The sequence below is a fragment of the Larimichthys crocea genome, chromosome XIII (genome assembly GCF_000972845.2).
Source record: "Larimichthys crocea isolate SSNF chromosome XIII, L_crocea_2.0, whole genome shotgun sequence".
NCBI lineage: Eukaryota > Metazoa > Chordata > Actinopteri > Sciaenidae > Larimichthys > Larimichthys crocea.
This window is the reverse complement of record NC_040023.1, coordinates 32,601,635-32,623,141: the sequence shown is the minus strand read 5'-3', so window position 1 is coordinate 32,623,141 and position 21,507 is coordinate 32,601,635. Positions and strand designations below refer to the sequence as shown.

At 39.0% G+C, this 21,507-nt stretch overlaps 1 protein-coding gene across 2 annotated transcripts; it reads right to left on the bottom strand.

The window, feature by feature from the left end:
- Window positions 1-9,264: 9,264 nt before the first annotated feature.
- ifnlr1 (interferon lambda receptor 1) lies at window positions 9,265-17,198 on the bottom strand. Of its 2 annotated transcripts, XM_010738159.3 has the most exons (7): window positions 16,809-17,198; window positions 15,629-15,761; window positions 14,079-14,251; window positions 13,816-14,000; window positions 12,697-12,838; window positions 11,419-11,549; window positions 9,265-11,083 (listed from the first exon to the last, which is right to left on the bottom strand). In XM_010738159.3, the coding sequence occupies exons 1-7, from the start codon at window positions 16,849-16,851 to the stop codon at window positions 10,121-10,123; spliced, it is 1,770 nt and encodes a 589-aa protein (XP_010736461.2). In that variant the 5' UTR covers window positions 16,852-17,198; the 3' UTR covers window positions 9,265-10,120. The 2 variants fall into 2 exon arrangements, with proteins under 2 accessions (XP_010736461.2, XP_010736462.2); XM_010738160.3 differs by lacking the exon at window positions 16,809-17,198 and having other exon boundaries at window positions 14,079-14,174; window positions 15,629-15,717.
- Between the last annotated feature and the right edge of the window lie 4,309 nt (window positions 17,199-21,507).

Sequence of the window (21,507 nt, the reverse complement as noted above, 5' to 3'; positions counted from 1 at the left end):
TGTCTGCCTCACTCTCACTCTCTCCATGCCTCCCTCGATGAAGCGGTGAGGGTGACCTTGAACACAAAGTCTTCTTCGGTGCCAAGAATGTGGACGACACAATGCTCTCTCATTCTTAAGTTGGTAAATATAGACCAATGACACCTCCCCTCCCCACATTCAATTTTACACCCCACTCGGTTCTAAATGGACACACAAAACCACCACCACAGCACACAGATTATTTCCATCAGTCAAATCGATTTACAGACGGCTCCGAGGACAAGCGGCTAAGAGATGACACAATATCTCCCTGTACAATAAGACCGAATGACCTGAGCAGCTGAAAGGAACAGCTGGAAGGGCCTCAGGAGAACAACTGGCTGCGGTGGAACTACAAATGTCGGCTCAATAACTGTCACCAAAAGAAATATATATTTATTTCTGCCCTCTCAGCACTATCCCACCTGGGTACAAAGAATCCAAATTAAAGGCAAAGAATTGACAAGTGGGAGATGCAGCGAGAAAGAGGAGAGAGGAAGTCAGGTGTTAACCAGAGATGGTCTGAGAGTGAGACCCAAACCTTTGGTGCCTCCTTATTAAGAATCTGACCTCGGACTCTGTTTTTAAAAAGCAGGAGGTTAATAATGGTGGAGGCAGCACCTGAGCCTTCCCACCTGGCCCACCTGCTTTTTATTTCTTTATCTGCTCTTTCCACTTCTTTCTTTCGTTTGGTATAATATTATAATATAATCCATAGTCTATTAATGTAGCTCATGAGATCAGAAATACATCAGAAATACTTTATTAATCCCCGTAGGGAAATTGTGTGAAATTGTAGCTGTAGAGATGTCTGTGTTGGTTGGTTGCCCACTTTGGTCCAGAATTAAATCTCAACAACCTTTTTAGATGGATCACCATTAGACATTAGACCAGACTCTCGTGTAACCTTCAGGATGAATTTTAACAATATTGGTGTTCCCAAATAGTTTTAATCTAGTGCCATCATCGGGTCAAACTAATGACATATTAGTGATATTCCCATCAGCTCCAGCTGTATTTGTAGTATTTAAGAAATGCAATGCGTGCCTCCCTAATTAACATAATACCTAATAAACATCGAAGCATTTAGCTAAAAGCATATATACATACATACATACATTTTGTATATATTATCTACCGTACTATATATTACTGCTATGTGTAATGTGTGTTTGTATTCATGTCGATCTGATCCACACACCATCCTCTTTTCTGTATTCTCCTTGTTCTTGCTTCCCATCTCAGTTTACAGAGATCTTTGATTAGTTTCTGGAGCATGTCCACTGTTCTCTGTCATTACAGATGGGTGTGTGTGTGTGTGAGTGGTATCCATTCAGTGCCTCTTTTATTTTCTTTGCAAACAAAAACTCGCAGGAAGCTCATATTTTGTGCTCAACTTCTGCTGTTCTGATGCTTTTTTAAAAATATATTTTTCATGTGTTTGTGCTGCAAAGTTTTATTTTATTCTTTACTTCTGCACAAATAACCTGAAGGAAGCCCAGATTGTATTATAATTATCTGTGTTGTCATGGTTATATGGCTTTGTTTGTGTGTGTTTGTGTTCAGTGGTGCTGACTGATGGGGACTAAAAGGACACAGGGGCAATGAGGAACGAATGCATCACTCAAGGCCACTGCATTTCATGGAAGGATGGGGAGGGGGGGGATTATTTATACGCTTTTAGTGGCCACACCTGCCTCTGGAATATCAAAACACAATACAAGCTACAGTTGCCAAGCCTTCTCTTCTCTTCATACATCGGCAGTGACTGTCAGACTAAGAATAACTACTGGGACAAAACAGCTGAGGGCCACCTTTATTAGTTCCTCTTCTTTTGGAAGACTGCACAGCTTCCAGGTCCGCCACAAGCATCTCCTGTCAGTCTCACAGTAGAAACACGTGGCTCTGCTGTGTTTTCTTGAAAGCTCTCAGACAGTAGAACATTTTAAACAATTTTCTGAAGAACTTTCTGAAGTGCTGCCAGGCTGAAAAACTCAACCAGTGCGCCTTTCCTCTGATTTTATTTAGATCACTTATGCAAAGCAATTTAGTTTCACTTTCCCAGAGCACCTGGAGCACGAAATATGTAATTAGTTTGTACATGTAGCAGGTGAAACATGTATGGCAAGCCAACAAGGAATAAATATTTGCCGCACAGTCGGAGCTACTTATCGTGTTTTATTAATCATTAATGCTTATTTAAAATTCATGCTCGCTCTGTGCTTTTACTTGCATAAATTATGAATGAAAAGCCAGAGTCAGTGTGACGATGTGGCAAACATTTATTCCCTTATGGATGTTTCTGCATTTCATCTGCATCCTCAGATTCAGAGGATATCACATGACCCTTAATGTACGGGTCACTGTGGGTAAAACAGACTATTTGATGCCACTTTGTAGAAAACAAGTGGAAGATGGTGGAAAAACTTGGAGGGGTTGACATTGTATAACTTATTAGAGTAAAATATTTTGCTTATTGGGTTAAAAAAAACTGCAGCTGCTTTGAATAGATTTTTATGACCTTGAACTGCTGCCATTTCTTTGTTTAAGTGTTTGCAGCCAGAATTGCCAGGGCAATTTGTGAGAAAATAGTCTGATCTCATAGCACAGAAAATCCCCGCACATCCTATTAAAGATACGACAAGATAGACTTTAATTAGCACATGACCCCAGTCACCTCCTCAACTCATCCTTCACACAGGATACAGATGCCTGGCCTGTAAACGGGCACGATATGGCAGGAGTTTTGTGCCTTCTGCCATCTCTGCATCTCTTGGAAAAAATGTGCTCTGTGGGATGTGTATTTTTGTGGTTATGTCGTGGTGTTTAATGTGAGGCTTTGTACAAACTGTGGCAACAGTTTTCCTATCCCTCTCTCTCTATATATATTATCCTACACAAGGGATTTTCACTTGTCATAGCAGCTCGCATACACAAGCTGGATTAGAACGTTCTCATAATTAATAATAAAGTCATTAAGTTATGCTGGTGTGAAACAGTCTGACAGCTGTTGGAATGAAGGGCCTGTGGTAGCGCCCCTGCTTACATAGATGGAGTAACAGTCTGTTGCTAAAGGAGCTTTGACATAACAACGTGTAGGCTCATGTTTATGCCTTCTTCCTCAGCTCGTGTTTACACTAAATCTGGCATGACATGGGCCAGAGGCCAGGATATGAAGTATATCAGGCATTTTAGTATTGTAGACATCTCAAGAGTTTCTTTGATGTTTTGACAAGCAATACTACATATTTATCATAATATTCTGATATGTTGAATCTGCCGTTTCTATGAAGCATATCCTCTGACCTTCTGACTTACTATTAGCAGCTCTTTATTCTTTTTTGACATCTTCTTTACCTGTCGTACCTTTGAGCAAAGGTCTGAGATTGATAACCTTTTATTGTTACACTGCATAAACTGTTAATAATGTTGGTTTAGTAAAAAAAAATAGTTATGTATCTACATAATATTTGCATGCTCATACTGGACATTCTTCTCTGTTTAACAGCCATCTGTGTGATCATTGTTCCACAGGGAATTGTCTCTAAATATACTGAAAGTTTCTTTACATCTTCCCACCTATCTGTGATTGGGTCCAGAATAGACCTTAATGGACACCAAAGTCTCCTGGATGATCCATCATTTCCTGGCCAGCACTGACAGCTGTTTCCATGCCTTTTTTTCTAATCAAGGACCCATTAAAAGCTCATTAGAATGCAAGAGAGGAAAGGGAGGGGGGCAAAGTGATTGCATCCAATTACATGCAGACTTCAATTCATCAAGTGATTTTGTCTGGGAGAGTGGTTGGTGCCTTTTTCAACTGGGTTTTTAGAAAAAAAGGGGGGCTGCTTGTTGTGATTCACTTACGCCGCATCAAAATGGAAAAGTAAAATGAAGTCTGATGCGCAGGTCAGAGTTTTTTTAATACCTGCACCCACACATCCAGTTATTGGAGCCAATTTGCACTACCCAACCTGCAAGAAATCTGCATTAATCAACCAACTGAACCTGCCACAACCCACAAACTGCAAACTTTATGAACTGTAGTAGTACAACTGAAGTTACAACTGAGTGAGATAGGGGAAGTAGGACTATTACACACAATGTTCCTGTAAGTCATTAATGCTCAAAACACTGCTCTTTGAACCTGAACCTTTGAACCTTGTCGACTGCTACAGGTATCCAGTGGAGCATGATGAGTAGGGGTGTGACGATACACTCAACTCACGAGACGAGATTTTAAGAAAACTACAATGACAAAATATATAACTGGACAGACTTTTATTTAACCGAGTTGCACGTGCATTTTGAAATGTTTTATTATAACTCTTTACGTGCATGATGTAAGCATGAGCTTTTAATAAACTTCTTCCACAAATTGAAACTAAAACTAAAATTTATAAAAGTTCAAATAAAATCAAATATTTATTTCTTTTTGTCAAGTGCAAACAATATTATGTGCAAAACCAAGGACCAAAAAATCGAAGTTCCACTCTGTCAAGCTTGCATATTGCCCGCGTCTTATCAGTCACTGGTAATTTCGGTATTTTCAATGTCATTCTGGCTGCTTGCTGCTTCCCCTCCTTTTCTTCCTCTTCTTGTTTTCCTTCTCGTATGTTTTCATTAGTGTACAATCACCTGAAAATAGGAGTCCATCATGTTGCGCAGCCATGTTTCTACAGTAGCCCAGAATAAAGGGCCGTGGCGCTACGCCTCTCACACGTTTCACAGCCTCTGTAGTTCCTCCTTGACACTTTTTCTTTCCATTATCTCATGAGAGTAAATGGGGAAACATCCTAAAGTAACTTCAAGGTGCCATCTCAGACTTGGAGCTCAGAGTACAGATTCATTATAGGCTTGCATACATTTCAGTGGACCCTTTTAACTCTTATCAGAAAAGTTAAATTCATGGAAAAGATTGCTATCACCAAGATGTGAATGTTGGGTGATAGTTTTATGACTAAGACATCTAAACTTATCCTTAAGTTCTCTCAGCATCTTCAAACATTTTCTGATCGGGTCTCATTTCTTCAAAGGAGTTTTTTTTTTCTTCTTTGCTCTATCTTGCCATGCTTCTTTGCCTTAAATGTAGATAGTTAATATATTAGGCAATCAGAACTAACTAACCCAAAATAGCCTTCTGGAACACGACGTTGGAGTTTAAACCTCAAAGGAGCCATTAAACCTTAATGTGAATCTTTATCAGTACAGCGTATCAAGAAAAATTCAAGGGTATATATCCGGTTTCAGGAACACATTGCAGTGTGTTTTTTATTCGGAAGGGAAGAAAGAATCAAAGTATGCATATCTGAATTTAACATTTAACTTTTCCTGAAATAAGTATTTTCGTGTACAAGAGTCAAAGATGCTTGCCTCAAATGTATGCCTCAGCACTAGAGATGACTTAAGTAGCCATCAATGCCATCCATTGATTCAGTGGAGGCAGGCACACGCACTATGTTGTGATTGGAATTCAATTTGTGCAGAAGCATCGGGTTCATCCGAACTGCTATTCCCCTTTTCAAAAGGTCTATCATGCCTGTGGCACTCAAGAGGGTTTGCCCTTCAATCTCTCATTCGATCTTCGAGGGACTTGGAGAGTTGAAAGACGAGACAGGTTTCTGGTAGACAGAAAGAAAAGAACCTGTCAGTACTGCCAACCAGGCAAAGACATACATCCAAAGACGAGTGAGATGGAAAAATAGAGCAGGGTGAAAAGCTGGACAACATGCCCTGTGCCATGTCTTGCTTTTTCAAACACACCTGAAATCCCTCTCACCGTGAAAACACCCTCTCCTTCTCCCTGCTGTGAGTCGTTTGGATGATTGGCTATATGTTAGAATCCTTTTTTGTTTCCGGGGTTCACTTCTCTTTGTCGTTTCATGTCCTGTTTGATTTACTTGGAGTTAGTTGTCCTAAATTTCTCTTGACTGGATCTAACTCAGTTTCTTTGTGTCTCAACCTCCCCAATACTCCCACTAACATGAGCCGTTTCACATATTCATTTCATGGCAGCTCTTTTTTTAATGTGCGTCTTAACTGTAACAGTGAACTTTGCTGATGCGTTGCCAGTTCTGGCTCTCTGCTCATGTTAAATCATCATTTACAATGCCTACTTTTTCCTCCTTTTCTCACTACAAGCAGCACAGGGCCCACTTGTATGTCAAGGGCAGCATAGCCGACTCGATCTCAAATAGCAGAACAGAAGCATCATGTTCACTGAGATGGTTGAGCTTTGATGAACAGAGGGTCACTGAATGCCTCATGGCTCTGAGATATAACATGCTTTCTCGGACTGGTTTATACTGGTTTGCTCGGAATATGGAAATTTAGTAGGAGCCCCCACTTCTGCTGTTCCTGTTTTCCTATAACTGAGCAAAAATGTGTCTGCCATGTCTCTGCTCCTGTAAAAGATACATAGCAAGCACTGAACAAAGAATCCCTCATAGGATGGCTGCCTAATCCTTGTAGACCTGGCTTTATTGTTGACATGGCAGCAGACTATACAGATTAAAAGTATAATTTCCTTTTTTACCAAGAATTAACCAATGAAGGTTGAATCACCAGACAATACTAGTGCTTGGTTATGTGTTCCCATGTTATGCATGTGCAATGGTCTTGGATACAAGTTATTTCTATAAGGCAAACTGGCCATAAATCATGAGTTTTTGACATGTTCATAATGTAAAGTTTACTCCAGGATGCGTTCATTAAATTTTATTCATCATGTAGACATCTAGCATTTAGCTACTCCGATGTAGTGTACTCGGCATCGGTTGATACCGAATCAATCCAATACTCTAAATGTTGTTTAAAGACGTTGAAATGCATTGCACCTTATTACTTATTCCAAATACTCAACGTCCTGGATTTGAAAAAGTTTAGAAGCTGTAACTGAAAGGTGACACGACAGAATAGATAGAAGATGAATAAAAGAGATACTTTATCTATCCCTCGAGGGGAATTTCTTTTTTCACACACAGTTTTTACATTCATTTTACCTGAAATACAACCGCACACACACACAAAGGGCTCATAGTCATGCAAATATGGAGAGATGGCAGCCACACATAGTGGTGCCCTGGGAGCAGTTATTGGTTCAAAGGCCCCTCGGCAGTGCCCAGGAGGTGAACTGGCACCTCTCCAGCTGCCAGTCCACCCTTCATACTTTGGTCCATGTTGGACTTGAACCGGCTCTCCGGTTCCCAAGCCGAATCCCTATGGACTGAGCCACTGCAGACTGTCTCGCTCTGTTGTTGGAGTTGTTGGACTACAAAAAACACTTGTTCAGTATGGTAGTACAAGAAAACATTAACATGCCTGAGTAAATAAACGGCGGAGTGTTAGTGCCAGCTAAAAACGAGGCTTTATTTTAGCTGATACGATCAATGCAAATGTGCACAAATTGTCCCTGATACTGGTTCTAATGACCCTATTGGGACGTGTCTTTTAAACGATATGGAAATACAATAGCAGGCAGAAGGCTTTCAAAAGTGACAATGTAATGCTATTTGATATTCTGTGCGTAGTTTCCTCTGCAATTGTGATTTGTTACATCAAAGCTACAATCCTTTAAAATGAGGTATATCTGTAGCTACTTCCCTGTGACTATATAGGTCAGGCTTGTACTGTAAAATATTCCATTAAGGTATCTGGTGGCAGCTGAATAACCAGGCACACAATGGGTGTTAAACCAGAGATCCACCCAAGGCTTATATTATTCCTTGAAAACATCCCATGGATGCAGATAGCTGCACCATTTCCTTCTCTGTGTTGAAGAGTTAAATGGGAGGATCATTTTCCTTTTCTAGCTTCTCAGAAAAGAAAGCAAAGGTGAATCCCCTTCCAGGTTACCTAAGCTCCTCTGTAGATAGATTTAGATTTAGATAATTTCACACCAGATTAAAAATTGGTGTCATCTTACCTTGCAAACTCTGCAAACATACATTATAGGACGTGATATAAAGAAAAGAAGTTTTTATTTTTCCTTTTAAATCATCCATCCGTCCAGTTTTCCACATAAAAAGACACTGTTACACTTAGTTGTTTTAATAAGCAGTCTGCTGTTAAATTACTAATTGGTGAACTTCAGGTCAATTGTGCAGATTTGTACAGTGTGAACACGCAGGTAGAAACACGAAAACACAAAGCTTTTTTTTTGTCTTCAAAAAAACACACTAACCTAACAGCAGGCTGTTTGAATCCTTTGCACAATCCAGCTGACCTTTTTATTGCCCGAAACAGTAAAGGTGTACAGTATGCAGCAAGGCACCTTTTTAAACCCACCACTTTGTATATTTAATATGTTATACAAGATGAAGTTTATTATTCTGGAATATTTTTATTCACCTCACCTGGAGTGACATAAATTAGCGACTGAGAATATAAACGTTGGCTGACAGAGTGTCAGAGTTTAAGGTACTTTTCCAAGCTTGCCCAACCAAGCCAATAAATACAACACACACACTCATAACAGTGAGTCTTGACATTTTTGTATTGCCGCAGTTACGGTATCAGTTTCAGTGTCAGGTTTGTTGATATAAATTTTACAGAATATCAGTAACTCAAATAACGGACTGGACTGCTGCAGTAGAAGAAGTACAATGTTAGGTCATTTTTTTGTAATGCAACTCAACCTTTCCAAAATGAACGTTAAGTAGAAATTCACGATCTGTAAATACAAAATAAAACAAAGTTTCAACTATATGTTACATTTATTCATTTTTACATTTATTCGCCTATATACGTTTGCCCACAATATAGAACAATACATCTTTATTCTATTTTACAGTGTGTCCAGACCTGACGTCTTTACTTTACAGCCGACTGTAAAAGATTGCGCTCATGCTATTAAAAACCTGGCTGTTATCAGCATGGCTCAGGTTGCACCATGACCCCACCTTCTAATATATTTTACATGCTACATTTTCTTCCCGTGAAAGAAGAGCAAACAGTGAAGAGAACAAAATGAGTTCATGAGCTGCGTGAGACAGAAGAATATAAATCCTCGCATTTCTCTCTTTATGTACTGATACAATCATTCACACATATTTTATACAACACTGATAATACTGAAACATGTCGGGGAGTGTTGGAAATCAGTCATTTTACTCCTATTTAAAGCTGTTTTAAAACGTGACAATAGGTGTTGGACTGTGTTTAACGCTTTGTACAGCCACAAGGCCGATCAGGCTTATTTTCATATCTAATCTTTAAGGTCCACATTGTAATCTAAAAATGACCAGATTGGGTTTGTGTATTTAGGGAGTGTAATAAGTTGCAATAATGTGTTGTCATAGTCACGGATCGCCTACGCACTTTTTGAGTTGGTTGTTGTTTATTCTGCTTTGTTTTTTTTTTTTAAATAGAGAAAGCATCAAACCATTTCCTTTATCCAGCTGCAGGTGTGCACTTAAAACACTTCATTCAAGTTGTCAGACTGAATAAAATTTCAGGAAAGTAATTTAAACTACATTTCAAACCACTTAAAGTACAAACATGAATGGTGTGATCATGTGGTTTCACTGTCTGAGTGCAGCTTTAGACTATCATAACAATGTGAAAATAATTTTGTTGATGTGGAATACACTAAGACACCTTTTAACTTTATAGTAGTTGCTATATTCCCTTTGCTGCCTATGATAATTTACACAAAACAGTCACTCATCTACACCAAGAGGAAAAGAGGAGGTAAAATCCAGAATAGATTATACCAACTGTGGAAAATGTTAACTCTGAGTTAACAACTTTCAACAATTTATAAATACAAGTTCTGTTTATTAAAGTGTTTCTTAAACATTAACATTTAGAAAGTGAACCAGGACTGTACAATGATTTCTTCAAATGTAAACTCACAGTATAAGATAGTAATTATTATTATTATTTTTTTTTTTAACTTTTCACAAATGTAGATTTAATAAATAAAACCAGATTTCCAGCATAGCATAATATATCACATCTAGGTATAAAATGTGTTTTAACGTACAGGTGTGGTTGATAAGTATGACTTGAAGTCTTTGAGTAATGCTTCGTCGCTAAAGCACCTGTCAGAGCTCCACGTTAGAGGAAAACAAATGTCTTAAAGTTATAGAGAGGATAATTATTCCTGAATTTGTACCGCCCAATGTCCCAGAAAAATTCTGTCCTCTCCACCTCTGTCTTCCTCTACCTCACCTTCCTCCTTCATTGTGGGAGCAGTCCAGGTGCAAGGATAGTTTGTCCTTCTGTATTCACAGCTGTCTTTAGATATATCTCCAAGGGTCGCAGGCATCCAGTTTTGTTTGTAACCTGAGTCAAATATGGCATTGCTAGATTGTATTGTCTGACATCCCTGCTGGAAATAGGAAACGACAGGTTGAGATGGGCAGTAATTGGTGTTGCAGTATGCTTGTGTTGGTGTGTTCATAGTACTATCATCACAACCAGAGTCTGACCACTCTGAGCCATCAGAGCTCTGCAAGGATGCCAACGATGGCCCGTCCGGCATGGAGACTATGAGATCTGATAAAAGGGGTTTTCTCTCTGCATTATCCGTGCTGCTCCCAAAATGACCAGCGAACAAAGGCAACACGAGTTGTCCGTTAGCGTCGCGCACAGCGTGCACCAACAGTGGCTTGTATTGATCACTGTTGCAAGGGTCCTGAACAGGTAACGTTGTTAGCTTTGGACTTATTCCACCTTTATTCCAATTTTCTCCACCGGAAGACAATGGTGAGTTTCTGTTTTCTCTGGCTTTAATGGCAGACTGCTGAAAGTCTTTCTCTTCAGCGGGAATATGGACAGCCACTAAGCTGTACATTTCAGAGGACTGAGCGCTCGTGGCCTCAGGGTTTGGACTTGGACTTTGTGTACCTGTGTCCACAGATGAGCCAGAGCTTCCAGGCCAGGGGATGTCCTGGGGAGAATAACCATCACTCCTTAATGAGGCCACATTTGGCGGCACCCGGATCTTTGCATAAACTGTTTGGTCACTTTGAGTGCAGATCTCCAGTTTGGAAATGATGCGATTCTCATCTGGTGACAGCAGTATTCTGGGTGTGGTGTTGGAAGGTTGGAAGGGTACCTGTTTTCAAAAATGAGGAAGACAGAACCATTAAAGTCAAACAAGTGCTTGTTTTTTTAGACGAATGAGCAGCTAACAAAGAAGAACAAAGCCGCACTGCATTTGTCATCACTGAAAGCTGAAAGCATTGTCACTGCAGCGTTCTTTCACTTTACTAAAACAACATCCCACAATGCTTCAGTGTCTGAAATTACTTTCAGGCGCCTGTGCCACATAAACACTGTAAACGTTTGTACAGTAATTAATTTGCCAAAGGGCCTGACTTTCCAGTGACGCAACATTTTCTCGTCACAACCTGGACACGCCAAAGAACACTGGAGAAAGAACAGCCTTACCAATCCCTGTGGCATGCTCTTTTCCTTTCCACCCCTCACATAGTTGCATGTACACACGACTGACGCTATGACCAAGGCCACCAGAAGAGCAGCACTAATGAGATGCCATGGCAAAATCATCAAAGGATCACCTGAGGGAGAAGAGAGTTGATGTCAGAAACTAATCTGGAAAGAAACGACACATCTGTAAAATCAGATAACCTCAAGCACTTTAAATCAGCGAGTTAGAAAAATTCCCAGTGTGACGCACAAGCTTAGGCATGGCTGTGACGTAGAACTGGTGAAGACAACATATTCCTGTATGTAGCAATACATAAGTGCTTCTCAGAAATGCCGGTTATTTTGACAGAAATCTATCCAACAATCTATAGGAGTGGATTTCCCACTCCAGAAATAGGATGGTTTTGTCAGTGGGTGAATTTTTAAAGTTGTAATTGTTTGTGCACGTGTAGGTAAAGTATGATGTTGCCTGTGTGTAGTTGTCTACATTCCTTAGTGTAGGTTTAGCAGTAGAGATTAAACAGAGAGGTAAGATAAGGTGTCACCTTTGCAAATAGACTGTAATCTAATCTCCTGTCTCATCAGTTTGACAGCAAAGTAGGAGGGAGAGGCCACAGACCAAGCATTTGTCTTGTATTTTAAGAGGCATGGAATTACAGTGTGTACAATTTACCCTATACCAATATTTTTCATTTCCTGAACCAGTTCAGTTTACGTGATATAATGTTTTGGATTGAAGCTTGGTGCAGACATAGGCGTCTCTAAAAAGTGAGTGATTTATAACAAACCGAGTTGATTTATTATTAAACACTACATTGTTTCCGAGTGGCTGCAATCACTTGAAGAGATGAGCGCAACCTACTTGAAATAAAACCTTAAAAAAAACAACAACGCAACATTCATTCTTGGATTTTCTCCAGAGCAGGTGGGTCCTTGAAAGCTCCTCAGTAAAATGTTTGAGTGTCGCACTGTTGCCTCAAGTCAAATAAAGTTTTTGTAAATATTATAAAGGTAAATTTTCTTCCTTCAGGCAAGGTTTTAGGAATGCACATGAAGTTGTTGATTAACTATCAATTCAAAATTCCTAATGATTGAATAAACACACTTTTATTAACAAGTAAATCATCCACACCTAAAATTTGTATGAAACACTGCGGACATCATATGCTGGCAAACACTTCTTTAGCAACTATAGCCCAGTATCAACACAATACATGCTAATCGACATGCTGTGGACTTCAAAGTGTGAAAAGAGAATTGACTTGACTTCGTCCTCACCTGGCAGCGTGATGCAGAAGGAGGCATTCTCGCTCCCTGAACGACCCCATTCAGATTCAGGCTTGTAGACCACGTAGCCGCAGTACTCTGTTCGGTTGTTCTTCAAGTTGATGACGAACTGACCAACTGTGTTTTCTTTGTCCTGGACATACACAGTAGATCATATGGATGATAAACAAAGGGTTTAGTTTCTTGCAATCCAGAAACATTTCAGCTCAATGACAAACTTCTGTAAGGTTAAGGGAAGGCTGTGGTGTATGACTCACTGGCATCTTTGTTAGGTACACCTGTACAATCTAATGTGGTCCAATACAACAAATGTGCTATTAATTCTACTTTTACAAAGCTTGTATATAATTTTAGTTTTTGTTGACATTGTCAGGGAGGTAAGTGCTGTATTTCAGTGTGTTATATTACTATAATACAGTACAGTTCAACACCACTACAGCGTAATAAATAAACCATAAACAACAATAAACGTTGGCATTAATAATAAACATGGAGTTAACATAATAATAACTTTTTGCCAATACAAAATGAGAAGCTTATCCTAAAATAGAGACTACTTCTAGCGCATGGACGTGGTTTAAGATATAAAGTCTGGTACGGACCAGAAAGTCTAGATTGTAATTAGAAATGACCTTCACATGTGGTGCTATTATTTTAAAATATTAAAGATAAGATACATTTTATTGCCCCTGAAGATAAATTAAAGGCTTGGGCAATAGTGTTCAACACAGCAACAGAAACATAACAGTACTGCAGTATAGCAACAACACAGTAATAAATTGCATACAACAAATAATAAGATGTAAAATATTAAACATGTCTTGTGAGATAAGATACGAAAACATAGACATTATATAAATGAAGAATTAACCATCATATTTTCTCATATCACACAACCTTAATTGGAAAACATTTCTATGTTTTTCCCTTTTATTTTGGAATTTAGAAAATATTAATATGGAAGCTGTGTCTGGTTCCAATCGTGTATATTTTTGTTTTGGCGGTAGTACACTATATGTATCTGTGGTTTTTACTCCTATCATGTGATCGCTTGGGTGATACTATGACTCACTTCATACTGTAAGCTCTATTGTTTGACTGGAGACTCACCTGTGCAGCCCACTTTGGGTGTGTGATCTTTAAGATATAAACAGCTACAGGTTTGGACGGCCCATTTTTACTTTTGTTGATGATGTCTGCTATGGAGACTCCATTTGGGCCCAAGGGCAGGGTGACGTTAACGTGTAAGGACGACACCGTTGTGTGCAGAGATAAGGTGGGTGCACCAAGAATAGCTGCAGAGACAAAGAAAGGTGAATACATCTGGCTTGGAGTTAACAAAGAACTGCATGAATAAGAGTGAAGATTCTTACTTTCTGCTATAGGTTTAAATCTATTGGTCCGGCCGTAACAGGTCCCATTGACGAGCACCTCAGCGTAGTAGTGAACATCATGAATTGATGGAGTTTCTGCAGTCAGGTCACAGGACAAAGCTTTAGTGCTCTGACATCCTTTTTTTATCTCGAATGACTGCCCCTCAGCATCACTGTAGGAAGTACAGCACAATAGGTGAACACGGCGTTGTATTACTATAGATAATCATCATCAAACAAAGACTTCTGACAACCTAAGGTCATCCTGACCACGCCATTTATCATTCGGACACATAGTGACTTTTTGAGGGAGACAAATGACAGCATTTTGTTTTAACAAGGAACTCGTATTGAGCCAACATAGTTAAACCATTCTTCCCCTGCAGCCGATTTGATGCTCAAAGACACTCCAGCAATTCCAGGTGACTTTAGCTGGGATAAAAGTCAATAGGGTCAGTGGTGGCACTTGACATTTGTCTGGGAGACTGCGTCATGAGTAATTAGACCATGACATTTTCCACTTGGTCGAGAACATTTGTAGAGACGAGTAAAAAAAAAGAAGAAAGAATAAAATTGGAAGCATTATGAGCATTCATTCTGTTTTTAATGAAAAGAGCAGAGTGCAGTCCATACTAATGACTGGCAACAGGCCTGATAGTGTTGGCAGTTGAACCCAAGCAACAGCATGGTACACTTCAATAGCTGCATGATAGTCTTGAGAAATACATTTATAGAGCCACTGGACATTTCTAGAAGAGATGGGGATAAGAGGCTGCAAAGGAAAGCCCTTAATTAGGCACTTAATTGTTTCCACACAAGATACAATTCTAAGATCTTGAAGGATAAAAGCAGACAAAATATTCTATATTTTAGTTTTCAACAAATATCCTGGAAAGACCAAAACCGACAATAGTGACTTTCCCACCTGTGACTCTCAATCCCAAAGCTATTTGTGAAACAAGACAAAGGGGATGTTGCAGATCTTTTCAACTGTAAATTTGGTGTGCTAATGGCGTGGTTAAAAATGACACGTCAAGACATGTCAAGACGCTTGTGTCTGTCACGTGATACGTTGCCCCAAAACTTAAGCCCGCAAGCTAGCAAAAATGAGCAAAAACAAACATCTTAGAGAACTTCTTTGGAAAAACCAAAACAGTAGACTGGAGATAAGAAACACAACTCAGGTTTCAGTGTCTCTCATTGCACCTGGATAAGCCTGGCTGATTTAGGCGCAGTTTAAACTACGACTTTAGCAGCAGGATCCATAAATTGTTGCTTTTGGTGTTTTCATAGGGATTTGTTGACAAAAGCATGAGATATCATAATTACAAAAACCTATATATACAATATGTGCTGGGTTTGAGTTTCGTCCAGTATGTTTGCACACAGTATATTTCATATATAGATAAGCACAGACCATCTGGTGACCAGGGTTGTACTCATCTAATTTGAAGTCCATATTACACTGAAACTGTGAGTGTTTACCCTGCAAACACAATGGAAGTAAAGGAGTAATATTAATAATAATCACTCATCACTATGGATCTTACCTCTTGTATTGGACACTATACAAGTAGTCGACATTTTCCCCAGGGACGACAGGCTCTGCAGGGGCCCAGTGGAGTATGTTGTAAAAGTTCCTGGAGACAAAATACACTTTCCCATTGTTGGTTGAAAGGCAGCCTGTCATGGAGTAAAAGAGCAGAGTCCTATGTGAGTCATTTTATGGCAGATGTTAATGCTGTGCCATTGCTCTCATTCAACCTGTTTTTATTTTCAGAAAATCCTAAATGAAGTACATTTACTTTTTAATGTTTTTGTTGTTTTTGTACTTGAATTGCAAGTAAGCAAGGACACTATTTCCCCCCATGACTAGAGCTGTAGACAGCCAGTAGTACTCTGGTTACATCTATCTTTTATCTATGTTGCAGCCCAAACATTCAATCACAGCATATACTGCAAAGCTGTTCGATCCCCAGCATCCTCAGTGCTCCCCTATATATAAGGCCCTTAGAGAGGCACAGTCACTCAATTTTTATAGTATAGCTGCTGTGGCTTGTAAAACACAGCGCTGCACAGAGATTGTGTAAAATGGACTTTGTGTCCGCCTGTTGCTGAAACCGAAAACCGTGCTTTGTTCCACATTTTTGCCCGTCATATCATTCATACAAGGAAATAACCGCCATCGCTTGGACTGACTTTGAAGGGTTACAGAAAACCATCCTTTATTGTGACAGGAATAGTGTCCTGTGTTATATAGCGATGAATGACAGACTACATTTTCATGCTGCTGTGCCGCATACCATAGTTAGTGATTTACCATGTAGCATATTACGGTTTAATATTATAGCCGATGTAGTTTATTGAAGATGTGAAAGACAAAAGGTTGACAATTACACGCAGAGTAGTCCATTCAGAATTTGCATTTTTATAAACTGCACAATGATTTAGTCAATAGTACATCAGCCAGAGTCTGAAATGAAATAACATTTTCCATCGATCACTATCATTTAAACTGACCAAAGTCCTCATCGTGTTCTGGGACTCATCATTTCGTTTCAAATGAGAGGGAATCACTCTCTGTCAGGTATATTACTAGGCTTCATTGTATTGGTGATATTATTTACTCCTCTTATTAGGGCTACTTTGCCGAAAGAATTGCACATTAAACATTTGACTGCCTGTAATCAACAAAAAAACGGAGATCCATGTCAGCTCCTCTGTACTCACCATAGCAGAACAGGAGGAGGATGATGAGCTTCATAGACCACATATTCACTGAGTATGTGAAAGGAAAAAAACCTCTAGTCCTCTACAGTGAAGCTGCCGCTAGGTTGTGATTTCTAAACAAAAAATAATAATACACACCGCAAAAAAACAAAAACAAAAAAAAGACAACTCGTCCAATACTCCCTAATCACAGAAATCCTTCCAAAAAAACAAACAGAATCAATGTTGAAAGATCTGTAAAATATAGGATGTATTAGGTTTCAGTGCATTTTCCTCCTTCCGCTTCTCAGTCATTTCAGCGTCCTGGGAAAGGAGTGCCTTTACTCAGGTGTACAGGTGTACTTTGGCATATGTTATCACTTTGTTCCTGTTTTTCTGCTTACTGTATGTTCCGCCCTCTTGCATTCTCTCTCTCTCTCTCTCTCTCTCTCTCTCTCTCTCTCTCTCTCTCTCTCTCTCTCTCTCTCTCTCTCCAGACTTGAACTTCCCTTTTCCTCCTCCTCCTCCTCCCTTTTTACACCTTGAGTCAGTCTCTCTCGCTCTTGCTCTCAGCTTGTCTTTCAGGTTAGCTCTGCTTTTTTCAGTTTACTGGAAATGACGACTTGATACAGAAAGGGAAAGAACAGCAAAGTCTGAGATGTGTATCTGGTTTTGTAGAACATTGCATTACATAAAGACTGAAACAACAGCCCAATGTTGGCTTAGGTGTTAGCACATTTTAGGGAATGTGCAAGCAAGTATCTCAATGAATAAAAGAATGAATCATTATGTAATTTATGTTGCTTTTGCAGTAATTATAGTATTTGAGTAACAATTCAAAACAAGCTGGGAGGAATGCCTTGTTTTGCCTTGATGTAATCCTCACATGTAGACATAGAAAATTTAAGGCCTGTCTCATGTTTATCAGATGTATGATCATACAGTTTTTTGCAGTTATAGTAGTGCTGATTCTCCGACTTTAACGTCTACTACGTCAAATTGTTTTGTTTTTTTTGTAATGATTTTTGCAATAAAACAACTTAATGTCAAATTAAGTTCAGTTTTATTTACATAGCCCCAAATCATACCAGAAGTTATCTCATGACATTTTCCATATAGATCAGGTCTAGACTGTACTTTTTATAATATTATTTACAGAGACTCAACAATTTCCACCATGGGCAAGCAACTTGACAATGGTGGCAAACACAGGCAGGCAGAATCCAGCTTATTGGTATGCGGCCATCTGCCATGATCGGTTGAGCTAAAGAGGGAGATGGGGCCAAAATGGGAGAAATATGATCTCTGATGCTCGTTCCTGTCAATACATGTTCTGGATAAACTGCAGAGTACTGAGGGGGGTTTGTTAGGGCAGCCTAAGAACAATGACACAATGTTACAAGGTTGTCAAACTTTGAGTGTTTGAACAGTTCTCACGGTAGACATGTCGACATTTGAACTACCAGGAAATACACAGGTAGTTTATGATAAATGAATGACTCTTTCATTTAATTAATCTAATTAATCTCTAAATAAGCTGCCCAATATTCCAGAGCCTTGATGATGTGAAAGGAATGCAGCTATTACTAATGCACTTAGATACTCCCATGTCAGATGTTCATAACTCTCACAGCCGTGTTTAAACTCTGCAATTACAGGCAGCTTCTTTATCATTAGACCGCGCTACATGAACACACTACCTGGATAAATGTATGTAGACAACAAATATTGCACACGTATAATATTACACACATAGATACCATCACATTTGTTTGGCTCCTGTTCAAAAAATTCCTGACATGTTTACAAGTTCTGTTGACAGGTATAAATTACAGCCTGGTTCATGTGCACTGTAAGCAGCTGCTGACATGATCGGCACAGTGAAATCCTTGAATTAGATGCCTGCCGGCTCACTTGTTGCACCTTGTTTTGGAGTAAAGAAAAAGTAAAGCCTTTAAATGTAACTAAATTAAATGTTTAATTGGTTTAACCCACAATACTGTATCTCCCCCCTATGGGTAAACAAACTAATGACATTAAAGTATTTTGTGCCTCTATAACCTTGGAGTTATAGGACCTAATTTTCCTAATTGCTTACTTATGTGGCAAAGAGCAAATCGAAATCAAATTGAGCAAAGCAGCAAGTTCACAAAGATTAAATTTAGGAGAGTTGGACTTTTTTTAAAAATGATTTAAGTTGGATTTAGACCTTAAATTACCCCTAAGAGAGTTTGCTTGTTTGTTTTCTTGTGTTTGAAAAAACAATACTAATATAATTTTCTAACTTGTAACCTTCACCTTTACCTGCTTTAGTGGAATGGATTTCCAATGATATTTTGTTAGGGCAGCAGTTTGCTCATAAATTATGCATACTCTTTGAATCATTTGCAAAATCAGGATGGGCACACAAGTAAATGTCATTCTTTAGTTTTCTCTTCTTTTTTTTGCACTCTCTTTTTCAAGAGATTGAAAAACCGAGTCCAAATTGTTCTTGTCTCGGTCAATAATCTATGTCCATTGGTGAAGTAAGACAGATTCATACACATGGCAGCATTACCTGTCTGTCTATATAATAACTCCCCAAAATATATTAAATATAAATGATAATACTATGACTTTTTTTAGTGCTTGGTGGAGTTGACAAAATTCAAATCCTCAGCTACAAAAAACGTATATTTAAATAAAGAATTCATCAGTGGGAGGCTGCTCCATTACATGGGTTAATAGTCACAGATTTCATCTTTTAAAATACGTTTTACCAGCATAATTGAAGCAAAATAAATAAATACGGTTTTGTCCCTCAAGAATGGGTGATTTACAAAAGTGCTTCTGCAAGTTGGGTTGTATTTTTGGTTTTAAAGTAGCCTGAGATAAAATGGAGCCTTAAAAATGTCCTAAAAGTTACCTCGGATTGACTGTTAATTTGTTCTTAACATTCTTTAATTGGGATTGTAAGCCACTGGAAATGAACTGAACTTCTCTGTGTGGCTCCTTGTGTCTAATATGATGGAGTGACCATCAGGTCAACCGAAGTGTTTTTCCCCTTCCCTTCTTCCTTAAATGAGATCTTTAAACCTTATAGCACAGAAATCTCTTCAGACTTCAAGCTTTATATGTTAAAGAAAATTGTCTTGAACCAATTTGCTGTAAGACGTAATTAGAGAGCTGCTATTCCATTGTTGTTAAAGTGAGTGAGTGTGGCCATTATTCCGCCTCTTACAGTGATATAATTTAAACGTCATCAGATTCAAGCCATTAAAAACACAAAAGGAGCGATCAGTCATATCAAACAGACTTTAAATGGACAGAGTTCTGGTTAAATATGCCTCATAAATGTAGCCCCAATGAAATTGCCTTCTCAAGAATAGCCTGTAAAGCACAGATTGATTTGTTGCACCAGAGCAAAGACTTCTCCTAACTACTAATCCCGTCTAAATCCTTATTGATTCGAATCTTTTCATGATATTGCATGTACTGATCCTTGTGTACACAATCTGTCTGTCATCAGGTGTTGTCTGTTTTCATTGGGTTATGGTCAGCGACACCTTATTATAGATAGCCACATGCTGGCAGTGATTTGCTTCGATGGTTGATTTTAATTAGGCTGTTGTTTGTCTACTCTCCTGTAACCAGCGTCATTACAATATGCCACCTGGCTGAAAAGTAATAAAAGGGCCTGCCTCACTCGTAAACCTCAGAGATCATGCTGGCTTTAACTGTTGACATGGGAAGTTGAGTATGTGATGTGCTTGTCCTTCAATAGGACACTGCGGGAGTCCAGCTAATTGTCTTTTTGAAAACTTGTGAGCAAATTTTCTGCATTTCAGAACCATTCTGAGGTATAACAAGAGAGTAGATGGGCTCCGCCACTCTCAGAAATAGAAAAACATCAGAAATTATGGACCCGAGCTATCTCATTTCACATTCATGAATACCCAGTTGGGCATTCATTTGGACTCATTAACACTGTAATCATGGATCCATTTGGAGACACTATCAGTCTGGATGATATTAAAATGGCACCAAGCACAAGTGAGTAACCACAACCAGGCACACCAACACATGAACCAGCCTTGGCAAAGTACGTAATGTGTCTCCAGTTTTCTCATCAGATGCATATTCTCTGCTGTATTAGTTTTCCCAAGATGTAGCCGGAACGTCTCTCCATTTGTCAGTGCACAGTGGATTCATTTATTTCACCTTAAAGCAGGACAGAAAACACTAATTGGTGGTGTTGTGTTATTTATGAGATATTAAAATAAAAATATTGACTTCCTCTTTTTTGTTAAAGTTAAACAGCCTCTAACTAGGCCTCAAAACTTTCCTAATTCCCTTTTTGAAACTCAAAGTAACTTTATTTTAACTTTACTTTAGCCAGAACAAAAATAATCAATTAAATCTGTGTTTTGCTGCACCGCTTGACACCGTTTCCAGTGTGGCACCTTGTTTTCAAGTCGCGCTTGAGTGGATTTTTTTGTGAGAGAACCTTTCTATTTCCCCTTGTCGCTGAATTAATTCACAGTGGAGACATACCTGAGCGGAAGTAAAGGCTTTGATGTTGTCGGACACAAACTGAGGAGATGAGATGTACCTCTCTGGGCTCTTGCACTTCAAGAACATCATCAATGAATCATCCTTTGCGCTGTCGCAGCAAATCAGATGTATCTTGCATCTCTCACCTTGCCAGCTTGTTTGAGTCACAAAGAGCGAGCAAAACCTT